Source organism: Podarcis filfolensis, assembly GCF_964270895.1.
Source record: "Podarcis filfolensis genome assembly, chromosome: 6".
In the NCBI taxonomy this organism is placed as follows: domain Eukaryota; kingdom Metazoa; phylum Chordata; class Lepidosauria; order Squamata; family Lacertidae; genus Podarcis; species Podarcis filfolensis.
In genome coordinates, this window is record NC_139609.1 from 26,010,080 (window position 1) to 26,032,831 (window position 22,752).

At 42.4% G+C, this 22,752-nt stretch overlaps 1 protein-coding gene across 6 annotated transcripts in view; it reads right to left on the minus strand.

Moving 5' to 3' along the window:
• Window positions 1-22,752, minus strand: part of DPYD (dihydropyrimidine dehydrogenase) — a 512,239-nt gene that overhangs the window by 204,610 nt on the left and 284,877 nt on the right. For 5 of the 6 annotated variants that reach the window (XM_083620602.1, XM_083620600.1, XM_083620601.1 and 2 more), the window contains one exon: window positions 20,505-20,720. The exons of the other annotated variant lie outside the window; for it this stretch is intronic. In XM_083620602.1, the coding sequence (XP_083476728.1) occupies window positions 20,505-20,720 (216 nt within the window). The remainder of the gene's footprint in view (window positions 1-20,504; window positions 20,721-22,752) is intronic. 6 annotated transcript variants of the gene reach the window in all.

A 22,752-nucleotide genomic window follows, 5' to 3' on the forward strand; every position in this document is an offset into this window, starting at 1 on the left:
AGGAAGTCTGGTAAGGGTAAACCACTGGAAGGGGGAGCCCTGTCTATGCATACCAATGCCAGCTCCCCCTGGTGTTCTCGTCGGGGTCGTGTCATGGCCCTAGCCCCCGGCTTCGGACAAGATCAACACCTCTGGATTCCTTTAATGGAATACTCTTAAGCTTGGAGGGGCAGGTGATGACCACACCTCCCCTCCCCCATCACAAGGTCAAACAGTGCCTAACCGCAGCCCTAACAAAGTTGTGACGATTGCTACGAGGTAGGCAAAAACCAAATGGCCAGTGCCAATTTGCCAAGTGGAAAAATTCCTACCAGGCCCCTTAACGGCGACCAACCGAGGTCCATAGCAAGGCCAGTGCCTAAAACCTGCAAAATAGGGAGGGAGGGCAGGTGATTGAGGAAGCGATTCAAAGAGGAAGTGATTCAAAGAGGCAGCCCTCCGGCTCACGCCTCAGTTTAAAGGGACCCGGCCATGCCCCTCCGGACAGCGGATTAGCTGGCCAGACTCTGACATGGCCGGGATCCCCTGGGCAGCAGGGGACAAAGTCCCCCCACCCCCAGTGGAGAGTGGGGTGGCCACACGGTCCACCACAACTCCTCCCCACTGGGAAGTGGAGCAGATTTATTGTGAATATGCAGGAAGCTCCTGCAGTGAGGTGTGTTTTCATTTTTCTAGACTTGTTATCATTTATATTATATGCAGTGTTGTTTTTTTCTTCAGGGGGTACACAAGGGTACACAGTGCTGGCACCTCTCTCTTTTTTGGTTAAAAAGTGTGACGCTTACTGTAAAAACCTCATGATGAGAACAAGCACCTATTTTTCTAGAAGAAGAAGAACCCCCCCCCCACTGATGATATGTCCAAAGTCTAGAATGTATTACTGATGTCTTTGGGGTCATTTTCATGTTTTGCTTTGCTTCAAATGCAACAGAATGTGAGATGGATACTTTGTGAGATGGGTACTTTCAATGTGTGGGAAGGAGGAAGATGCTGGAGGTTATGATGGATGTTGTTTGTGTGCAAGGATGGTGGGTTGTGCAGAAGGAGAAGGAGGCATGGACATGAGGTCAAGCAGAGCTGCAGAACAGAAGGGAAGTGGCTTCTGAAATGGAATGGGGATGGGATGCTGAAAAGAGAGCTTAGTAGTTGCATGGGGTGAGAAGGGGAAACCCTAGGAGGACAATCTCTCTCTATATTTTTTAAGCCATTTAATTTTGCAGGCTATTTACTTAACCTTTATAAGTACCTTTATAAGTCCACAATACATTGCTATGAATATTGCCATTGCAAATCCCAGACCATTAAACTTTTGCTCCTGGGAAGGAATAGAATATTCCCAACAATCCACCAAACACTGGGAAGAACTCACATGAAGATTATTTGAAATGTACAACCTTTTCAGTAAAGAATTAGCTGTGAACTGTTCCCTCCCTCGGAAATCACCTAGAAAACCTGTTTGAAATACAGTTTCAATATGGAAAAAAAAATCAATAATTTAAAACCACAGGTTGAAATTTTTACAGCTTCCTCTGAAAACTGTCATGTTTTAAAATGAAAGTGCTAATCGCACAAATGGGGCAAGATGTAGCCAAAAAAGATGCATGGAAGCATAGATTTGCTAGACGTGCTGGCGCGATCTCAACCTCTTTCCCCTCCCTTGACTCCTTACTCATTTATGACAAAACAACTTATAAAACCCCCCATTTTTCATTCTAGAATTTCTAAGGCGTGCGTCATTCCTTTAGTCAATAATATTTTCTCTATGAGAAGTTAAATAGATCAAGACATTTACAGTAAACATGAATACAGAATGTGGGCAATGCATTTTTAAAGTTGTATTATTAAGTTCCCTTCTTTCTGGCATAGCCTTCAATGTCAACACCTTAAATAATGCCTGGAATACTTTTCAGATATATAATAAATTCTGTAAGCATTGGGTTGTATCCAAAGAAGTGACTTGCTCTGTCAGTGTAAGGACTCCTACTTCCTCAGTGTGAGGAGCCAGTGTGGTGTAGTGGTTAAGAGCGGTAGTCTCATAATCTGGGGAACCGGGTTCGCGTCTCTGCTTCTCCACATGCAGCTGCTGGGTGACCTTGGGCCAGTCACACTTCTTTGAAGTCTCTCAGCCCCACTCACCTCACAGAGTGTTTGTTGTGGGGGAGGAAGGGAAAGGAGAATGTTAGCCACTTTGAGACTCCTTAAAGGGGAGTGAAAGGCGGGATATCAAATCCAAACTCTTCTTCTTCTTCTTCTCAGGGGAGCTTTCTCTCCTCTTCTCCCCCCACATGCTTCCTATATCTGTTTTGGGTTTCTTCCCAACCCTTCAGAGCAGATTTGGGGAGGATGCAATGCATGCAAATGGGTAGCAGGGAAGGAAGAAGAGAAGAGAGAGTGAGTTTTGGATTTGATATCCCACTTTATCACTACCCGAAGGAGTCTCAAAGTGGCTAACATTCTCCTTTCCCTTCCTCCCCCACAACAAACACTCTGTGAGGTGAGTGGGGCTGAGAGACTTCAGAGAAGTGTGACTAGCCCAAGGTCACCCAGCAGCTGCATGTGGAGGAGTGGAGACGCGAACCCGGTTCCCCAGATTACGAATCTTAACCACTACACCACACTGGCTCAGTTTCACTGTGCAAGAACAAATAGTCCTGTTAGCTAGGGATGATGGGAGTTGTAGTCCCAAACATCTGGAGGGCCGGAGTTTGAATATGCCTGCACTAACAGAACAAATGCATTTGATATGGCCCATAATAAATAAAGTTTCCCAATGGCTGCAGCCTATATTTTTATTTATTTCTTAATATTTATGTGTTTATCAATCTACAATGTCCAATTCTGACCATGGGATCTTGACCAATGTCAACTACCTTGAGCCATGAAACAAACCAGAGGGGTGGTACTGTACAAACACCCAAACAAGTAAAACAACAGTAAAACCACAATACAAACAAAAAGAATACCCAATGATCTGTTAAAACAAATTTTGAAGAATCAGAGCCAGCAACACACATGCAGCTAAAATAAAATAAAATCAGCAAAAAGTTCACGGCAGAAAGTCAAAGCAAAAGAGAACCAGATTGCTGGTACTTGACATCAAAAAGATCACAGAGCTGCCTTTAAACTTACTACCAGAGGAAAGTGGGAAAGAGTTGAGAAGCATCTGTTGTGGGAGACTTCACCCCTTGTGGGGGATGAAAGTCCTATGCCCTCAAACAAGGACATGAGGAAAGAAGTTGATAAGGACACTGTCTAGACACTGGAGAGTAACTCAGATTGTCAAGGTTTAAAAAGAAAGAAAAGAAAGAAAAGAAAGAAAAGAAAGAAAAGAAAGAAAAGAAAGAAAGAACGAAAGAAAGAACGAAAGAAAGAACGAACGAAAGAAAGAAAGAAAGAAAGAAAGAAAGAAAGAAAGAAAGAAAATACCCTTTTCAACTTAACCATTTCACCCTGCCATTTTAAAGACACTAGTGATGTGCAGTACAGTTTTCTATTTTTGCATTTATATGCATTATATTTGCTAAATCAGAATTTATTAATCTAGCTCATTAATAAAGCTATTTGAAAATAAGCATTATTCTAAACATTAATTGCCATATATAATAGTATCTTACCATTACTCTTCTTCCTTTGTAATTTCTCTTGAAAATTTGATTAGACAGCTAGATGGAGAGTCAGTCAGATAGAATTACCCATCATTGGAGAAAACTACCTGTTGTTGCTTTGGCTGCATCATTGCTCAAGTAACCCCCCGAGAACAGGTGGTGGGTTACTCCGAGGACAGGTAACCCTAACTCTTACACAGCCTAAAAGTAAGCAGTAAGAGTAAAAAGGATCATCAATTTTAATTGAGGAAAGAAAGGAGAGGACTAAACCTGATCACTACCCTGGTTGACCCAACACAAGATATTCAAAAGAAGGCTGCTTTGGTCTATACCGGGGTTTCCCAAATTCGGGTATCCTGCTGTTTTTGGACTACAATTCCCATCACCCCTGACCACTGGTCTTGCTAGCTAGGGATGATGGGAGTTGTAGTCCAAAAACAGCTGGAGACCCAAGTTTGGGAAACCCTGGTCTACACAGTCCCATCCTGGGACCTGATTCTCAGTCACTCTAAAGCATGACAAAACACTGGTTTTATTTTTATTTATCTTTTCAAGTCAAAGCCTTACACCAGTTCTCCATTATTTTTCAAAAACAAGGATTAAAAAAATATATACCACAAACAATGGAAGCTTAAGCCTTAATTTTTTCCAAGATCCCAGCAGCTACATTCCCCTGCCCCTGGAATGCACAGAACCATGGCACCCTAACAATTCCACCAGTGTTCGCATGACAAGACTTATTTCCAATGCCTCCTTATTCTGTCATCTACTGGCAGTGTGCTCTCCAGTCATGTTTCCTGCCAGTCTTTACCAGTTTGCCAATTATACAAGCTGCTTCCTAGACATCAGACAAAAATTCCACAAGACTGCTGTGCAAGCGCACCCTAATTAACCATCAGCTTAATTAGACAATTTACTGTGTAATTAGCAGGCAATTAGTCAACACCTCTCAGATCTTATTGACTGCTGTGACAGCCTTCTCTACTCTGCACATTCCAATACACAACCACCACTATGTCTCTAGCACTCTCTAATCCCTGTACTACACAATTCTGGGCAAAGAGCAAGGAATGATATAACACAGCAAATGTGTGTGTGTGTGTGTGTGTGTGTGTGTGTGTGTGTAAATCAATGTGTGGTCTGTCGGCATATTGAACTTTTTTCTGGCCGGCCTAAATTGTTTGGTGCTATTTGAGCAGCTGCTGAAAGAAGCGGCTGAACGTCTGATCTGCTTAGATCATGGGTGCTCATTCTGTACCCCAGCTCAAGCAAGCCGAAGACAAATCCATATCCTGAACTAGGAAATCAATTCCCCCTCTCCACCCCACAACCAGAATAAATAACAGGAACAAAAAAAATAAAAATAAAATCTGCCTTATACCAAGTCAGTCCATTGGCCCATATTGGTCTGAGGCAGTTTGGCATATAAGCTGCATATAAATTAATTAATAATAATAGTGGTAGTTGAGGTGACACCCTCAGGATATTGCTGTATTTCATCTGTCTGAGGCAGTGTGGTTAATGGCCATGAATGGTGGGGATCGTGGGTCAACAACAGTTTCTGGAAGGCCAGCCAGGCCCAAAGCATTTTGGCACCTGAGGCAAATGACAAAATTGTGACACCCCTCCCTGTTGGCGTGTGAGTGCCAAGTCTTGGGGTTTCTTTTATTTGTCTCGACAGAGTTACTCAGAAAGTCTTCCTGCATCTTCACAGCAGCAGCAGTCCAGCCCTCTCTTGGGGAATTCCAGTGACAGGAATAACCACTTCACCCACCCAATTCTTCTCTAAAGTCCTCATTATTTACATTACAAGTTGAGTAACAATACTGGTCTACATATAATCAAACCTCGGTTCCTGAACAGCTCCGTTTTGGAACGTTCCGGCTCCCGAACACTGAAAACCCAGAAGTAAATGCTACGGTTTTTGAACGTTTTTCGGAAGCCGAATGTCTGACGCGGCTTCCACTTGAGTGCAGGAAGCTCTTGCAGCCAATTGGAAGCCACACTTTGGTTGTTGACCTTTAAAGTCCTAAACGGCCTCGGTCCAGTATATCTGAAGGAGCGTCTCCACCCCCATCATTCTACCCAGACACTGAGGTCCAGCGCTGAGGGTCTTCTGGCGGTTCCCTCACTGCGAGAAGTCAAGTTACAGGGAACCAGGCAGAGGGCCTTGTGGAACCTGCCCTGTGGAACGCCCTCCCACCAGATGTCAAAGAGAACAATAACTACCAGAATTTTAGAAGACATCTGAAGGCAGCCCTGTTTAGGGAAGCTTTTAATGTTTGATGTATTACAGTATTTTAATATTTTTTTTGGAAGCTGCCCAGAGTGGCTGGGGAAGCCCAGCCAGATGGGCGGGGTATAAATAAATAAATAAATAATAATAATAATAATAATAATAATAATAATAATAATAATATATTATTATTATTATTATTATTATTATTATTATTATTATTATTATTATTATTCGGAAGCCTAATGGGCTTCCGGAATGGATTATATTCGTCAACTGAGGTTTGACTGTATAAGAAACGGAACTATGTACAGATCTCTGCTTCCTTCAGGCATCCGGTCAGACAGACAGGCTCACAGAATTTAACATATTCTGGCAGCCGCACTGACCGACATTACCTGCCTCACACTCAACTGCATCTTTCCAGACATGCCCTGATGAAGACACCTGTTGCTGGGGAGAATTCTTGTTCCTATGCAGATGTTTTAGGCGTGCCTCAAGGATGTGCTTCGAGGCTCGTTTCAAGGTTATTTTGGCAATAAACCAACACTCCCCCACCAGGGAAGAAGAGATAAATGAAGATCCATATCAGGAACAAGGGGCAGGTGGGGGCAAAGACTGACATTGGGATCTGCTGCCCCTGAAGACCCTTCTACCTGAGGTGGTCACCTCATCTCACCACATGGGTGGGCCATCCCTGTTGGAGGGCCCAGGGCTGTCTTAGGGTGCAAAGATCCACCTGGCGCCCCCCTCCCCCAGGCTGCCCAGTCCCAGGCATGCAGGAGGGCCGAGTTGGCCAGCCACCTCAGCGTCTCACTGGCTCGGTCGCTCCCGAACTCACAGCACAGAGCTGCCCGCATCAGAAGAGCCCGCTGCGGCACTCTAACCGATGGGCGGGCTCTTCCCCAGACTCAACTCTCGGGCCCCGGACTCTCAGCCTCAGTCTGGGTGCCCCCCACCCCTAGAGCCTATGAGTAAGATGGCCCTGGGAGGGCCATCACTTTGGTCTACACTGACTGGCCTTCACCATCCTGGGTTTCATACAGGAGTCTTTCCAAGCTCACTTGCCGATGCTGGGATCGAACCAGGCACCTTCTACACGCAAAGCATGTGTGCTGGTTATAGATATGTCTAAGCATATTTTCATTAAGATTGAAAGAATCACACTGGTCTGCAATACTTCCACATCTGCTCATTCATACCATTCCTACATTAATCTGCCACTTAAACAAATACGCGTGGAAACGTGTATTTAAATGTGTGTTTCATTTTCTTTCACATTTCAAACTCCTTTCAAAATACACATTTTTTAAAGAACTGTAGTTTCATATGTCTTTTTTTGAGACAAAAGCTGCCTCAGAAAATTATGGAAGTACATTTTCATGCAATTTTGCTTAATGTTTCTCTCCCATAAACGATTCTGTATTTTAGAATGTTTTTAGGGAGCGGGAAGGGAGCAAGGACTAAATGAAATCGGGGGGGGGGGGGGGGGGGGAGAGAGATCACTAAAATATTTCTAGACTTTTGTTCATCACTGAGAAACCTGATGGCATATTTTTAAAGATTCATTCTTAGCCCAACGTTTTTTTTGTTTTATTCAAAATCCTATATCCGAAACCTGCTCAAATAAATATCAGCTTATCCAAATGAATGGCAATACAGAATCACGATACAGCACAGATGGATACAGTAAATGAAAAATCTTAACCCATTTTTAATAGAAAATGCTGTATTTGAAACTCGCTCAAATAAATACCAGCCTATCCAAATGATACGTAATACACAATAGAGAAATAGTCCATGAAAGGAGTTATTCACAAACAGAGATCACTTACGAACAGCCTGAGTAATAATGAAGCAACAGAGTTGCATCCCCTCCTATTGTACAATGGAAGAGACGGCTGGAGTTGTCAAAACCTTTTCTCTGGGATATTAAACATACTTTGTAGGTAGCTACTTTTACGGATATGTGATTTGCACATTTCTCTCCCATCAACTCAAATATAGTTAGATTTGCAAGCTGCAAACCTTCCTTTGCTGACAACTGGATGTGTTCGCATTTCCACACAATATTGGTTAAATACAGGTTGTTGTAAATCTGGAATGGAGATTAATGAGGCAAATTGCTTAGAACAGCAAATATTAATCCGCCACCAGAAGCTCTGCAAAAGTGTTCTTAGAAGCCTAGAATGTTATCCTCTTGTCGTTTTATTGCAGACTCACCAAATTCACTGTATTGAGACATATAATTGCTATTCTAAGATATATTGAGTTGTATTCAACTAACTTTTACACAGAGTAGGCATATTGGAATTAATAAACCTACATTAATCAAGGCTATTTATTTCAATGGGCCTACTCTTAGGAACTGTTACTTTAATACAACCTTTTATTTATCTTCCCCCCTCTTCTAATTTGGACTTATTCTACAGCTAACTTTGAACCTGTTCTGGTCAATTTCATTTCTACTTAGATGGGTCAGCATAGTAGGCTTGTAGTGTATGCATGAGGGCGGGGGAGAACCGGAATCCAATAATGATAGCATAAATATATCAGTTAAAGCAACATATATTTATTTTTGTTGCAATCCTGAACTTAAATGACAAGAGATGCTTCCTACCTTTGCTTTAAAAAGTATATGTTCAATAAAATTGTATCGTAAATGAATTTATGTGATCTCTCAAAGCTTTATTGGATTGCTGTAACCCTTTTTTACAATTAAGTTTCCCATTTTGCATTTAATAGATATGCACAGTTGGTTAGGAAAAATGCGGGCAAATGCCATAAGAATAGGTAATAAAACTTCACAGAACTTCAGTAAAGTCCAATCACTAATTATAGCAGCAGGAAGGCCTAAAAACAGCGCGAACAATCTCTCGTCTCTCTTTCTCTATATCACACACACATTGTAGAGAAATGTTCTGGTTCAGCCTGTTCCCTGTTACGTGGGAAACTTTTGGGTTAAAGGATCTAAATGTCACACACACACACACCCCAATCTTGTGGATAGCAGTGGTGGTCAACTTTGACAAGGAAGACCTGAACTCAACCATGAATGTATGTTGTATATGGAGTTCAACTTTCTCTCCCTCCCTCATTCTAGGTAGCTTGACTCATAGGGTTGTTATGAGGATAAAATAAAGTGTCTGGGTGGGAGATATAACCACGTCAACCCCGAGTTCGTTGGAAGAAGAGTAGGATACAAATGTAACAGGGAGCAGCAACCGTTTATAAGGGCACTTGAAAATACTGAAATAGCAACTGCTTCAAATGTATGGACAAATATGCAGCAAACATAGCTCCGTTTCAAATGCTGAATTCCTCTTTCAAAAGCAGTAAATGCAGAAGGCTGAAATCCTCAAACCCTTCTCCCTGGCAGAGTCCAAAATGCAAGCACTCAAGAATAGATTGTTTGAAACTCATTGATACACAGTGTGAAGAATTTGCAAAACAAGATAGAATTAATCAGCACTGTAAAACAAAAACAAACAAAAACCCAAGGGCAGTTTGATTCAACAACATTAAGCTTTTGTAGGGTGGGCAGGTGAGACACCACCTCCTATGTTACCCCTCATTGCAATTCTCTCAGTTTATATCCACCTCTCAAATTGAGGGGGGAAGTGGAGCATTTATTTGTAAAACAATAAATAATTCAAGTCACAGGGCGAAAAGCTCAGTGTGCTAAGAAATCTTGCAAAATGCTTGCTGTTTCCTTCCCCCACTCTCTCCCTAGGATCAGTGTTAATAAAAAAATAGTCTTTGATGTTATTTATTGGAAAGGCAAACAGTTGTCGTCATCGTTGTCTTTTTTTTTATTTGACATTAACAATCTGATCATTTGTCTCTCCAAAGAAAGCCTACGTAGCTTTCATATGGTCTACACAATAAAGCATCAAATATTTCTGTTTACTGAGATATCAGCTGGCATTTCACTGCAAGTCCATGGTGCGTCTTGGCTGCAGCACACTACACACTTCAATCTGGCATCTACAAATGTCAAGAGTATATATGGAAATCAAAAGCAGGTTCTAAATTCTGTCTTCCTTTTTTTTTAAGGGAAACAAAGTTCACCTAAATATATTTCATGCAAGCAAATAAAAATAAAAAAGTTAAAATAAAAATATCATTGCAATATTCGGCTGTCAGTCTAGAAGAATAACAAGGGAAACACTGTCAGTAGGACAGGATAATAAAATTTCAAGCAGATGTTCAAGCTAAGTCTCTAATTCTCATGCAACTCCCTTGGCAAGCATATACTTATTTTATCACATGCAAGCGAAGCAAATTGCACTTCATCATCACAACTGAATTGTGAAATATTAATATTTCATATTCCAACAAAACTCCCACAGAACAAACTTTGTTATGTTAAAAGCACCAAGAGTTCTGCATTTTAATATCATTTAAAGTCATTTTCGGAGGGGGGGGGGGCAGGCAGACTTGCAACCCGAAATTGTAACTAGGATATTGCAAATTACTGGGCTGTGATATCAGAGAAAGAAAATATGCTTTTTATGCTGTGAGTTCAATTCAACAAAAAATACTGACATAAGTGAGGACAATGCAAGTCATTGTGCTTCAGTGCAGGCACTTATAATTATGAGGAGCAGCATGGGCCTCCCATATCCGTCCCTATGGAAACACCACCGGTTGCAGTATGAATTAGAATGTCTAATGTTATGGAGGAATGCCATTTCGTTGCACAATTAGTAAATTCATACAGGCAACGGCTCTAATTGGCAAGCAACGTCTGCAGTTACCACTATGCCATCTTCCTCGTTACAAGTTGCTGTGAATCATGTTCAGTGTGTGCGCACATTCACACTGTAATAGCTTGGTGATTTATTTTTTCCAAATTGTTGCATCTTTCTTCAGATTTAATCGGAATCTAATCAGAAATCTCTTTTCAAAACCGTTGGTAGATATTGTAGCAGGCAGAGGTGATGTTCGGGTGCAACACTAAACCATGGTTTAGGTTTAACACCCCCCCACACCAAAAAAATCAAGTTTCAGTGAGTCCCAGGCACACACACTCCCTCCTCATTTCTCCTCCAGCGCTGCCAGGAATATATTTGAAGAGTCCATCTCTAATCAACCACAGTTTTGTGTGTTGTATGAGCCCTAAACTGTGGCTAATTTTATAGTCTAATTACAAATTACAACTAATAGGCAGCCTAGCATTACATTTGTAATTTTAATACTGCTCAAAAAAAAAAGCATGAGGGGCCTGGATTCGGACCACAGCATGCCGGAAAACTCACACATACACAGCTGTTACCAATAAGTGTCTGTTTTTAACTCTATGTATGCCAGTGATGGCGAAACTTGGCCCTCCAGCTGCTTTGGGACTACAAATCCCATCATCCCTAGCTAACAGGACCAGTGGTCAGGGATGATGGGAATTGTAGTCTCAAAACAGCTGGAGGGCCAAGTTTGGCCATCACTGATTTATGCTAATGGGAGCATTTTTGCTATCGCTAACTGTTGCCCAGGGGTGGGGTGAGGCGGGACGGGGAAAGGATTGAGTGTTCCCTTGTACAGTAGTCCCAGATCCCTGCTTCACTTACTTTGGGGTAAGGAAAAACACAAAGGTGCTGTAGGCTGCACACTAATCCAAATGTGCAATTTGACATTTGACTATGGTAAACCGAAATAAGGCAACTTCAGAAGCTACAGTTCAATGCTGCCTTGTTTCAACAATTTATTACAAGCATTAAACAGTGCGTTTAGATTGAGGCAACACAAAAAACTTTAGTCATAGAATTATAGATTTGGAAGGGACCCCAAGGGCCATTTAGTCTACCTCCTTGCAAGGCAGGATTCTCAACTAAAGCATCCATGACAGATGACCATCCAATGTCTGCTTAAAAACCTCCAAGGCTTGGGTCCTACCCTCCAGAACAGGAGAAAACAAGCTTGTTCCTTCTTCCACAGGACTGCCCTCGATATATTTGCAGGAGGCTCTCAGTCTCCTCTTTTCCAGGCTAAACATGCCGAGACTATAAAATGTAAGTGAAAACTTCTGAACTGCTCCTTAGTGCCACACAGAAGAAGGCTTGGGATTCTGCAAGATACACCCACACCATATATTTAAAGCATGCAACTTCCCCCAGAGAATCCTGGGATCTGTAGTTCATTAAAGGTGTTTGGAAAGGTAGCTCTATGGAGGGGTGAACTACAGGTCTTGGGATTTTTTGGAGTAAGTCAAAATTCTTAAAGGTATATGAATGTGCTTTAAATGTATGGTGTAGATGTCCCCCTTGATATTGAGGGACGATTTCCAATCATCGTGGGAAAGGGAGGTCATTAACGAGATTCAATCCTGCGGATTGCCTCACCTTTACTTTGAGTCTATGACGTACAATCAAGCTAGAGCTGTGATCTCCCGGGGACTGAGTGACATTGCTAGACAAGAGGACATAGCCCTGGTAAAACCAGGGATGTTCCTAGGGGACCAGATTTATCGGACCATACCAGCCCCCTACCTTGCAGAAATCCATTATGTTGAATACCGCAGACTTCTTACAGTGGCTAGATTAAATGTCCTTGACTCTGCGATATTATGGGGAAGGTACAGGGGAGTACCATACGCCCAGAGAACCTGTCATTGCGCCATGGGTGTGGTTGAGTCCACCGAACACATTCTCTTGACTTGCCCTTCTTATGCAGAGCTTAGACAAAATTTTATAGACCCACACCTATGTCAATTTAGCTTCCTACCCGGAGAAAACCAGGTTTTACAATTGCTGAATAATGTCACTAGAGCTATACCTTCCTTGGTGGCCAAATTTCTTTTTTTAGCTTTTAAGCGTCGCAAGACTATAATTGACTGTACTGATATGGGGCTATCTGTTTAGCCCATTTTAGTGTTGGCTAAGTTCTAAAATCTTCCTGGATGTTTTAACTGTGTATTGACAAATGTACTTTTTTCTGACTGACGGTTGAATAAAAGGTTGATGATGATGATGGTGTAGATGTGAAGCAAGACTTCCTGAGCAACACTTCCTTGTAACACTAAACTATGGTTTAGCATTAATCAGCCACTTAAAAAAAAATACTAGAGATTTCAGATGAAGTGGCTCCACATGTTTATTTCTGCTGGTGAGCCTTAATAAAGGCAACAGCTTCTACGTTATTGAAAGCGACAGCATCACAAATCAATGCATGTCACCAGCAGAGTAAAGACAGATGTCTCTGATTAATCAGAATTACATTTTTAACAACCAAGAAAACAGCTAAAATCAAAGCAAATATTTCAGCCATGCCTGCTGTGTTTTATTTTTGCTCCTCTATGCCAAATGTACACAGTGAGGCAGCTACGACTCTAAATCTAGAATTTTTAGAATCTATAAAAGTTCTCCTACACACACTTTTTATTAACTTTAGCAGACAAACAGAGTTTTGAAAAAGACAAGTGAAAAAATTGAAATATAAATTTCGGTCAAGACTCATATGTCTGCGATGTAGATTCCAATAAGAAATAAAACAAAACCATTTATCAGCGACATTGATTATCTGTTGAGGTCTGGTTCTCCTACGAATTGCATCAGTTATTTTGTCTCTTTCTGCCACATCAAGACATTTTAATAAACATTCCTAGACTGAAGTTCTCCACCCCCTCGCGAAATCGAGCCTAAACACATTTAACAGAAATCAATGAATGTATTATCAGAGATCTTAAAATGTTAGGTTTGCATCCCCCCCCAATTATGCTGAATGATATAATCAAAGTATTTCAAACCAACTTATAATGTGCAGTTTACAAAACTTCATCTAATATTTGTCCCCAATCATTCCATGCGGTTTGGCATCCTCATTCACAGAAGGGCAGTGTGAAGAGTCACACATTTCCAGCATTAAAAACTTCACAATAGAAAACATCTGATTAATCCTCGTAAAGGTAAAGGGACCCCTGACCATTAGGTCCAGTTGTGACCGACTCTGGGGTTGCGGCGCTCATCTCGCTTTATTGGCCGAGGAAGCCGGTGTACAGCTTCTGGGTCATGTGGCCAGCATGACTAAGCAGCTTCTGGCAAACCAGAGCAGCGCACAGAAACGCCGTTTACCTTCCCGCCGGAGTGGTTCCTATTTATCTACATGCACTTTGAGGTGCTTTCGAACTGGTAGGTTGGCAGGAGCAGGGACCGAGCAACGGGAGTTCACCCCGTTGCGGGGATTCGAACTGCCGACCTTCTGATCAGCAAGTCCTAGGCTCTGTGGTTTAACCCACAGCGCCACCCGCATCCCTTCTGATTAAGACTACCTGGCATTAAATACCAGGGAAGTTCATATATTGTATTGTATGTCATGTAACCAAAATCTTAGGTCCCACCTTCCCTATAACTTTAAAACAGTGTAAGACCATTTGAAATAGCCATAGCTTCCCCAAAAGAATTATGGAAACAGTCGTTTGTTAAAGGTGCTGAGTTGTTAGGAGACCCAAGTGCTCGCTGTGGTAAAATATAAGGTGATGGTACTCTTAGTGTTAAGGGTGTTGTGGGTGCTGGCACAAAATGGCTGCTACAGGAAGCAAAATAGAAAAATTAAAAGGTTAAGGCACTCTGCACCAGCGGTAACTGCCACAAGAAAGCCCTGGAGACCCCTATTCCCTTCATATAGCTACAATTTTCAGAGCTCCTTAGGAACAGGGGTCGATTGTTAAACCACTCTGAAAATTGTAGCTATACGAAAGGAATGGGCGTCTCCTAGCAACGCTCAACACCCTTAAACTACCATTCCCAGGATTCTTTGGCCATAACTGTTTAAACAGTTAAAACACTGCTTTGCATTTATAGCGAAGATGGGGCCTTGCACATACAACCTTCTGGAGTTGCAAACCTTGTTCCATTTTTTCTCTGAAATTGTAATTCCAACTCTGTCCTTGGTGGACAGTGGAGAAATCTGCAGTCCTCGTGGAAAGGGAGTAAGAAACGCAGGGCCAGACAAGGGGCACCCAACTGCCAGCAGTCCGTAGAGTGAAGTAGGATGAACAGTGCTGGGAGCAGCCACCACAATCTAGTAAGAGCTTGTATTTGGAAAAGGCGATTATGCTGTCCCCAGGGCAACACTATGTGCAACTTGCAGTGGGTAGAAACAGTTCTAATGCAATAGTTTTTAATTATTTTATGCAAGCTACTTTGGGGGTTCCTTTCTGGAAGGAAATACAGCATGAAATCAGATAGAGGCAGGAAGAGAGATAACCTATAGTGAATTAAGACAACTAATTGATAATCTCGTTCTTGTGTTTTCTACCCAAACTATCAGAAGCTTTCTAAGGTTTCAGGCAGAGGTCTTTAATAGCTACCTCAGACCTATCTGCACTATACATTTAAAGCAACATAGTACCACTTCAAACTGGGAGCTGAAGTTTATTAAGGGTGCTCAGAGTTCTTAGAAGATCCCAATCCCTCTCATGGAGCTACAATTCCCAAAGTTCCCTGGGAAGAAGGATTGATTGTTAAACTCTGAGAACTGCCACACTGTGAGGGGAACAGGAGTCTCCTAAGAACTCTCAGTTCCCTAAAACTACATTTCCCAGGATTCCTTGGGGAGGAGACATGGCTACTTAAAGTGGCATGTATAGTGCAGACGAGGGCTTACTGGATATTGTTTTAACTTGAGAGGCCAAGGACTGAAACTGGGAGCTTCTTAAGACTACACCTTAAAGACTAACAAATTCAGTATGGCATAAGCTTTCATGGATCAGAGCCCACTTCAGCAGTTGTAGGAAATGTAACCCTAAATTGGAAGGCGTATATACATACACGATGCGATGTTTGTTGTCCTGAACCCTCGGCCTACCTGGCGGAAAGTCCCACTGGCCTATACAGTAGGACAAGTCCAAAGCTCAGCAGTCAGGAAACACAATCTAGGGTCAATCCACACAAGCCAAGTCCAGAGTCCAAAGTCCAATGGTCAGAAAATGCAGTCCAGTGTCAATCCATGTAAACCAAGTCCAAAATCCAACAGTCAAGAAACACAGATCAGAGTCAAATCCACAGCACAGTCCCATAGACTTCCTGGAGCACCCAAGACAAGATCCATCAGCATGGGGAGTTGAGCAGACACAGCACCACAGCTCTGCTCCCATTTTTTCCTCTTGAGTCTTGATTGTAGCACCTGGGCTTGATGAGGCAGGTGGCCCTCACCTGTCCTGAGCCTAATACAGCTGAGGAATCACACACCTCCTCCCAGAGCTAATGAGTCCCACCTGGCCAGGTAGTAAATTGGGCTGTGGGGCCTTGCTTGCCTCAGCCTCTCTGCCCCTACCTCCTCTTGCTCCCTATGCCTCAGAACCTGCCTTGATCAAGGAGACAGGAGCCCCTCTGACTCTGGTGATGGATTCTACTCTTCTGGTCCATGTAAACTGACCCCCATCCCCTCGCCGTCCTCTGTCATCCCGTGTGTACTTTCCACAACCCCAACCTCTCTTTTCCCATCATCGGTTTGCCCCGGTGGGTCCTAGTTGTGACTGCACCCCTCGCCAGGATCTTCTTTCTCCTCCCTGTTGTCCTGCCAGTTCATGACATGTGTGCGTGGTGGTAAGAGGAGTGAGGTCAAAGGAACAGAAAAGGCAATATGCAATTCAGGAAAAAAATTCTCAGGTTGCAAACACATGCGAATGACAACAAGCACTCAGTTTTAGATAATTAGCTAACATTGAATCTCTCTCATGCCAACTTTTTAAAAAAAAATTCACACACATCAAGAATATGCACACTTCCAGGAAGCTTATATTCATTCTTAGATGTTAATTTAATAGGAATTCCATTTCAACTGGTGGTGCACACAGTACTGAAATATTAACCACAGTCTGCAATGTATCCTTTTTCCAGTTCCAATTAGATATGGACTAAAGGGATTTTACATTTTTTTTCCAGGCAATTCCACAGACATGGAGCTAAATGAAGTGGTTTTGTAGGACAAACTGTATTAAATTGGTACAGCCAAGGTCTGCTCTATTCTATTTAATCTCCCAATCTCTTCTCCCTTTAATATGCAACATGGTATCATTGCATGGCCATTAAAAAAAGTATTTCAGACATATGAATGCTGACTATTACTTCTATGGCAAGGAAATAAAGGTGGAGATGGGTTTCTGGGTCTAGGCCAGGTGGACAACACATATACACTGCAGTTTCCTTCCCCCTTCATCTCAAATGACAACCTCACGTAAACATCAAGTACCCCTTTGTCAGATCTGCCAGTCATCTTCATGGATTTTGGACTCGGCTATACTGGTAAAGAAAAAGCGATTTATATGTGTTGTATGGAAGGGATGCGGGTGGCGCTGTAGGTTAAACCACAGAGCCTAGGACTTGCCGATCAGAAGGTCAGCGGTTCGAATCCCTGCGACGGGGTAAGCTCCCGTTGCTTGGTCCCTGCTCCTGCCAACTTAGCAGTTCGAAAGCAGTCAAAGTGCAAGTAGATAAATAGGTACTGCTCCGGAGGGAAGGTAAACGGCGTTTCCATATGCTGCTCTGGTTTCGCCAGCAGCAGCTTAGTCATGCTGGCCCCTTGACCTGGAAGCTGTACGCTGGCTCCCTCAGCCAATAAAGTGAGATGAGCGCCACAACCCCAGAGTCAGTCATGACTGGACCTAATGGTCAGGGGTCCCTTTACCTTTACCTTTATGTGTTGTATATGTGATATAACAGTGTGCCACCAGATGGTGATGTAGAGCCTCATTTTTCTCTGCCTGTTTTCCCTGTTTAAATTTACAATGCTTTAAATTGAAACACTTCTCCGATGTGTCTAGATCTAGCCTTGGTGTGTATGATGTGTGTGCTGTGAGAGGAATAGCGTATCTGAGACTAGGGAAAGGTGAAACAATCGTTTTTGGTTTCTCATTTTTCCAGTCCCAATTTCAACGCAACACATTTCATTTCTGCTTGCCTTTTTAAAAAAATGTCCTCATGAAAATTAATCAGCATTTTAGTGTCATTTCTCTAAATATACACATTCTTGTATGCAGTTTTGTCAAATATGCATTTTTTGCAACCAAAGTTGCCCAGTACAACACATTTTTGCATGCCAGTTTCACACACACACCTTTCCTGATGCATGAATTTTGTACACATTTTGCGGTTGGTGAATTGCACAGCAATATTTGCAGAAGTTGTTTCGGTTTGCTTATTGGTTCAGGAGTTGAAAATGAAGCTAGGTTTCCATTAAAACATGAACAAGACTGAATTCAAGACTCATGAAACATATAAAGTGTAGCAAACCATTTCCTTTCTGGGTACTACTTGGCTTTTGCTTTCAGTGTACCGTTAACCGAAGAGGCAATGCTATATATTTCCCCCCACTGTAGCCATTTCCATGGGTGAAAATAAGCCAGGGACACCACGATCTCAAACTCCTCCTGACCCAAGTTTTTGTGTCCCTGAGAATTAATGAGAACTGATTCAGTCCCCTGAGTTCTGTTATTGTGACTCTATAGTGTGGAGGAATGCAAATATCCTTCATTATAACAATAAGGGTAGGTATGGAGTCGGGGGGGGGGGGACAACGCCCAGGGAAGACTTTTCTCCACAACACAAATAGCAGGTTTCTGTTTCTGTGTGTACAACACAGGGTAACAGAAGGACCTTTTTAAATCTACACCCTATATTTCAGAACCATCACATGGAAATACATTAGCTAATTTTTACTTGTTGTACAGAAACACGCCTTCTAAGTCCCGTTAATGTGATTTTCTGCAGCTTACCAATAAGAGAGCCTTGGGGAAGGAGAGGAAAAGCAAATGTGTAATAGAACCGTCCGTGAGTGGCAGGGATGAGTCTGCGTGACACGAGGCAAAGAGGTGTCAGCAGAAGCCATGGAGACAACGATGGGGAGACTGGAGAAAACCAGAGCTGGATTTGGGGCACATGATGGTTCACAAGTACAGTCGGTAGGTCAGTGGCTTTGCAAATGTGCTGTAAAGCAGGAGACACAGTAACAGCGGCAGCTATTACAGCACCTTAATTAAAGGAAGTGGCTGCTTCAGTGATCCAGAATTAATTTTGGCTAGACAACAATTATAACACAGCCTTCTGGGTGACTCCATCCTTGGTTAGACACATATGCAGCTCTGACCTGTAGACACAGACTTTGACCTGACTGAGCATTGAAAGAAAGCGAAAAAGCAACCCTATGTTTTGAAGGTGAAGGGAACAGAAGGAAAGTGCATTTTGATTTCAAAGGGCACCACCTTATCTCCTCCTCCTACAACTCAACCCTCTCTAGAAACATGATTGCTTTTAGGCTACCAGAGAAGGACAGACAAATGACAACCAAAAATGAGAGCAGAACTGTGTTGTGGATGAGTTTGGTAGCGCCTGTTAGAAGGGAACAATTTGACATAGGAATGGAGCAAAAATTCAGTTTCATTAACATCTGAATGTGACTCTCCTTAATTTGTGCTCCTCAAAACTATATGAAGCAGTACGAGAAACAACAATGGATATATTGTACAAAATTGCATGCAAACATGAGTATATCGGGAGGAATGAATGTTAAAATGGATTCTTAAGATGGTTTTTAATGAGAGTGTCTTTAAAAGAAAATTGCACGTTTCTCAGGGTTCAATGGCACAGCAAGTACAAGGAATGACCCTATGACTGCGAACTACTGACAACAGTGTGATCACCTTTCAATCACAGCCTTTCATAGAAAAAACTACAATACCAGAGCCATTTGTTTGTGAAGGTTCAATTCACATCCCACTTGCATGGAATAAAGAGAGAGAAGTCAATTACAGATCATTCAAATTATGCCACAAATTTGAAATTAAATCTCTGAAATTTGAAAATCTCAAAAGACAAAATGGGGGGAACCCTCACACTTTTCAGACATTAAATATCGACATCAAAATCTACTGTTTTTAATTTCCAGCTTGCAGCTGAGCTGGTCACTCAGATGACATGTGGGTAACAGTTTTAAAAGTATGTACAATCAAAACATCTGTCATTCAAAACAATCTAAGCGGCTTCCAGACAAGTGGAGGATGTGATATATATATATATATATATATATATATATATATATATATATATATATATATATATAAAGTTTGGAGTGAAAATATAGCTTAGTCCAACAACCCCCTACTTGCTTAATTTGGCCACCAGAGGCCAGTCCATTCAAAAATATATATGGATAACTTTCCTTCTATATATTCTATACTGAATGGTATAGTAGAACTACTATTTAGAACTACGGGATAATGAACTCCTCAGTGTTCTTGGCACCTGAACCTATCATATAAATTGCATCCCTGGGGCTGCTTTTGGGGATTCCAGTGCGACACAAAGAAACATATCATTTCTGGAATATTTGTACATGCAGGTCCCACCATGCACTCCTAGGACACTGTTCGTTAGACAAGCGTTCGCATAATGAGCTGATGATTTCCATTATTTCCTATGGGAACCTTTCTCATCCATGCTATCGCCCGCCATGCTTTCTGCCTGAAACTGCTGCAGCCAATCAGCAAAAGCAAAATAAAGGAAAAAACTGTCCAATCTCTCCTGTTCTCCAATTTGTCTGATATCACTCCCTCTCCCCATGGTTTCTGTGGAGATGGCGGCCACCGAGCAGCAACACACAAACGACACACGGCGTTACAAAATTATTTCAAACGTGGTGGTTAGGGTGGGTTGGGAACCAGCTTTCATTACCTTGTCCAGAGAAAAGGTTTTGGTCAGTGCAAATCCCCATCCGGCTTCAAAAGCTCTGCGAATCATTGGCGAACTTGTGGTGGGAGTCGCACTGGCGAGGCCAAAGGGGTTTGGGAACCGGAGTCCAGCAACTTCTATGCTGATGTCTACTGAATCCACAGGCGTGTAGAAAAGAGGAAGCTGGGGTACAGTAGGAACAGCAATACCGTATAAAGACTGTGGAAAGAAAACAATGACAGCACAGAAGTTGGCTTATTCATCACCATCACCATCACCATCATCTATTATTTATATCATGCCCATCTGGCTGGGTTTCCCCAACCACTCTGGGAGGCCAAAATAAAAGCTCCCCTAAACTTCCCTAAACAGGGCTGCCTTAGGATGTCTTCTAAAAGTCAGATAGTTGTTTATTTCCTTGACATCTGGTGGGAGGGCGTTCCACAGGGTGGGCGCCACTATCAAGAAGGCCCTCTGCCTGGTTCCCTGTAACCTCACATCTCGCAGTGAGGGAACTGCCAGGAGGCCCTCGGAGCTGGACCTCAGTGTCCAGGAAGAACAATGGGGGTGGAGATGCTCCTTCAGGTATACTGGGCCAAGGCAATGTAGGGCTTTAAAGGTGAGCACCAACACTTTGAATTGTGCTCGGAAACGTACTGGGAGCCAATGTTATTTCACCTCCATTTCACCATCCCATCTTCCGAGAAACTAAAGTTAGTGCAATGTGGGGGTGCTCTTACATTAGTCTCAGAGTAACCCTATGAGAAAGAGTTGTCTAGCTGAGTGTAGTGAAAGATAAAACTGTCAATTTTCACTCATATACATATTTTTGCAACACAGTTTTGCTTAATATATACATACAAACAATGTTCTTTAATATAACACATTTTCATATGTTATTTTTTTACATATATATACGCTTTTATGAACAATTTATCCCAGCATAAGCATTTTTGTACATGTTACTTGGCCAGAGAACTGCACTGCTACATTCAGAGACACACAAAATCCAAATGGGCTTTACTTTGTGTATTGTTTTACCAAGTGTGAGTTCACCTTTAAATGTGAACTGAATGTAAATTCTAGCTGAGACACAGTGCCTGCCACTTGACAACTTTCCTTAATCAGAATGAAGGGAATCACTCACATATTTATGTGTTCATAATGTCAATAAATACACTGCAGACAATCCAGTCAAGTTACGAAAACAATGAAATGTAAGATCCCAACAAGTTTGGTCACCTACCCTCCAATATTTCTCCAATGAAAATAGGGATGTCAATAATAATAATAATAATAATAATAATAATAATAATAATAATAATTTATACCCCACACATCTGACTGGGTTGTCCCCAGCCACTCTGTGTGGCTTCCAACATATATAAAAAACATAATTAAAACATTAAACATTCAAAACTTATACAGGGCTGCCCTCAGATGTCTTCTAAAGGTTGTGTAGTTACTTCTCTCCTTAGTTTGGGGGTTATCTAACTTCATACCTTCCACCATTTCTCTGGTGAAAATAGGGATGTCTTACCATGCCCTCTGATATTTCTCTGATAAAAATAGGGATGTCCTAAGGAAAAGTGAGGGACGCGGGTGGCGCTGTGGGTAAAACCTCAGTGCCTAGGACTTGCCGATCGCATGGTCACGGTTCGAATCCCCGCGGCGGGGTGAGCTCCTGTCTTTCGGTCCCAGTTCCTGCCCACCTAGCAGTTCGAAAGCACCCTTAAGTGCAAGTAGATAAATAGGTACCGCTTTATAGTGGGAAGGTAAACGGCGTTTCCGTGTGCTGCGCTGGTGCTGGCTCACCAGAGCAGCTTCGTCACGCTGGCCACGTGACCCGGAAGTGTCTCCGGACAGCGCTGGCCCCCGGCCTCTTAAGTGAGATGGGCGCACAACCCTAGAGTCGGACATGACTGGCCCGTACGGGCAGGGGTACCTTTACCTTTACCTAAGGAAAAGTGAGACATTTGGGGATCAAATCAGAAACTGGGATGGCTTCTGTAAATCTGGGCCTCTCCCTGGAAAATTTGGACACTTGGAGGGTCTGTAGTCCAAGCCTGAGCTTGTCTGCCACTTTAAGAGGTTGGAGACACTGATTCCGTAGAACGATGGGCATTAAGCTCACTGCTATCCTCCTCATCTTTTCCTGATTGAGGAAGAAGATGATTTGTTGCAAGCTGTGAGAAACCTCTTATATGCTCCTCAGACATGACGTGGGTGTGGGAGGGGGTGAGGAAGTATG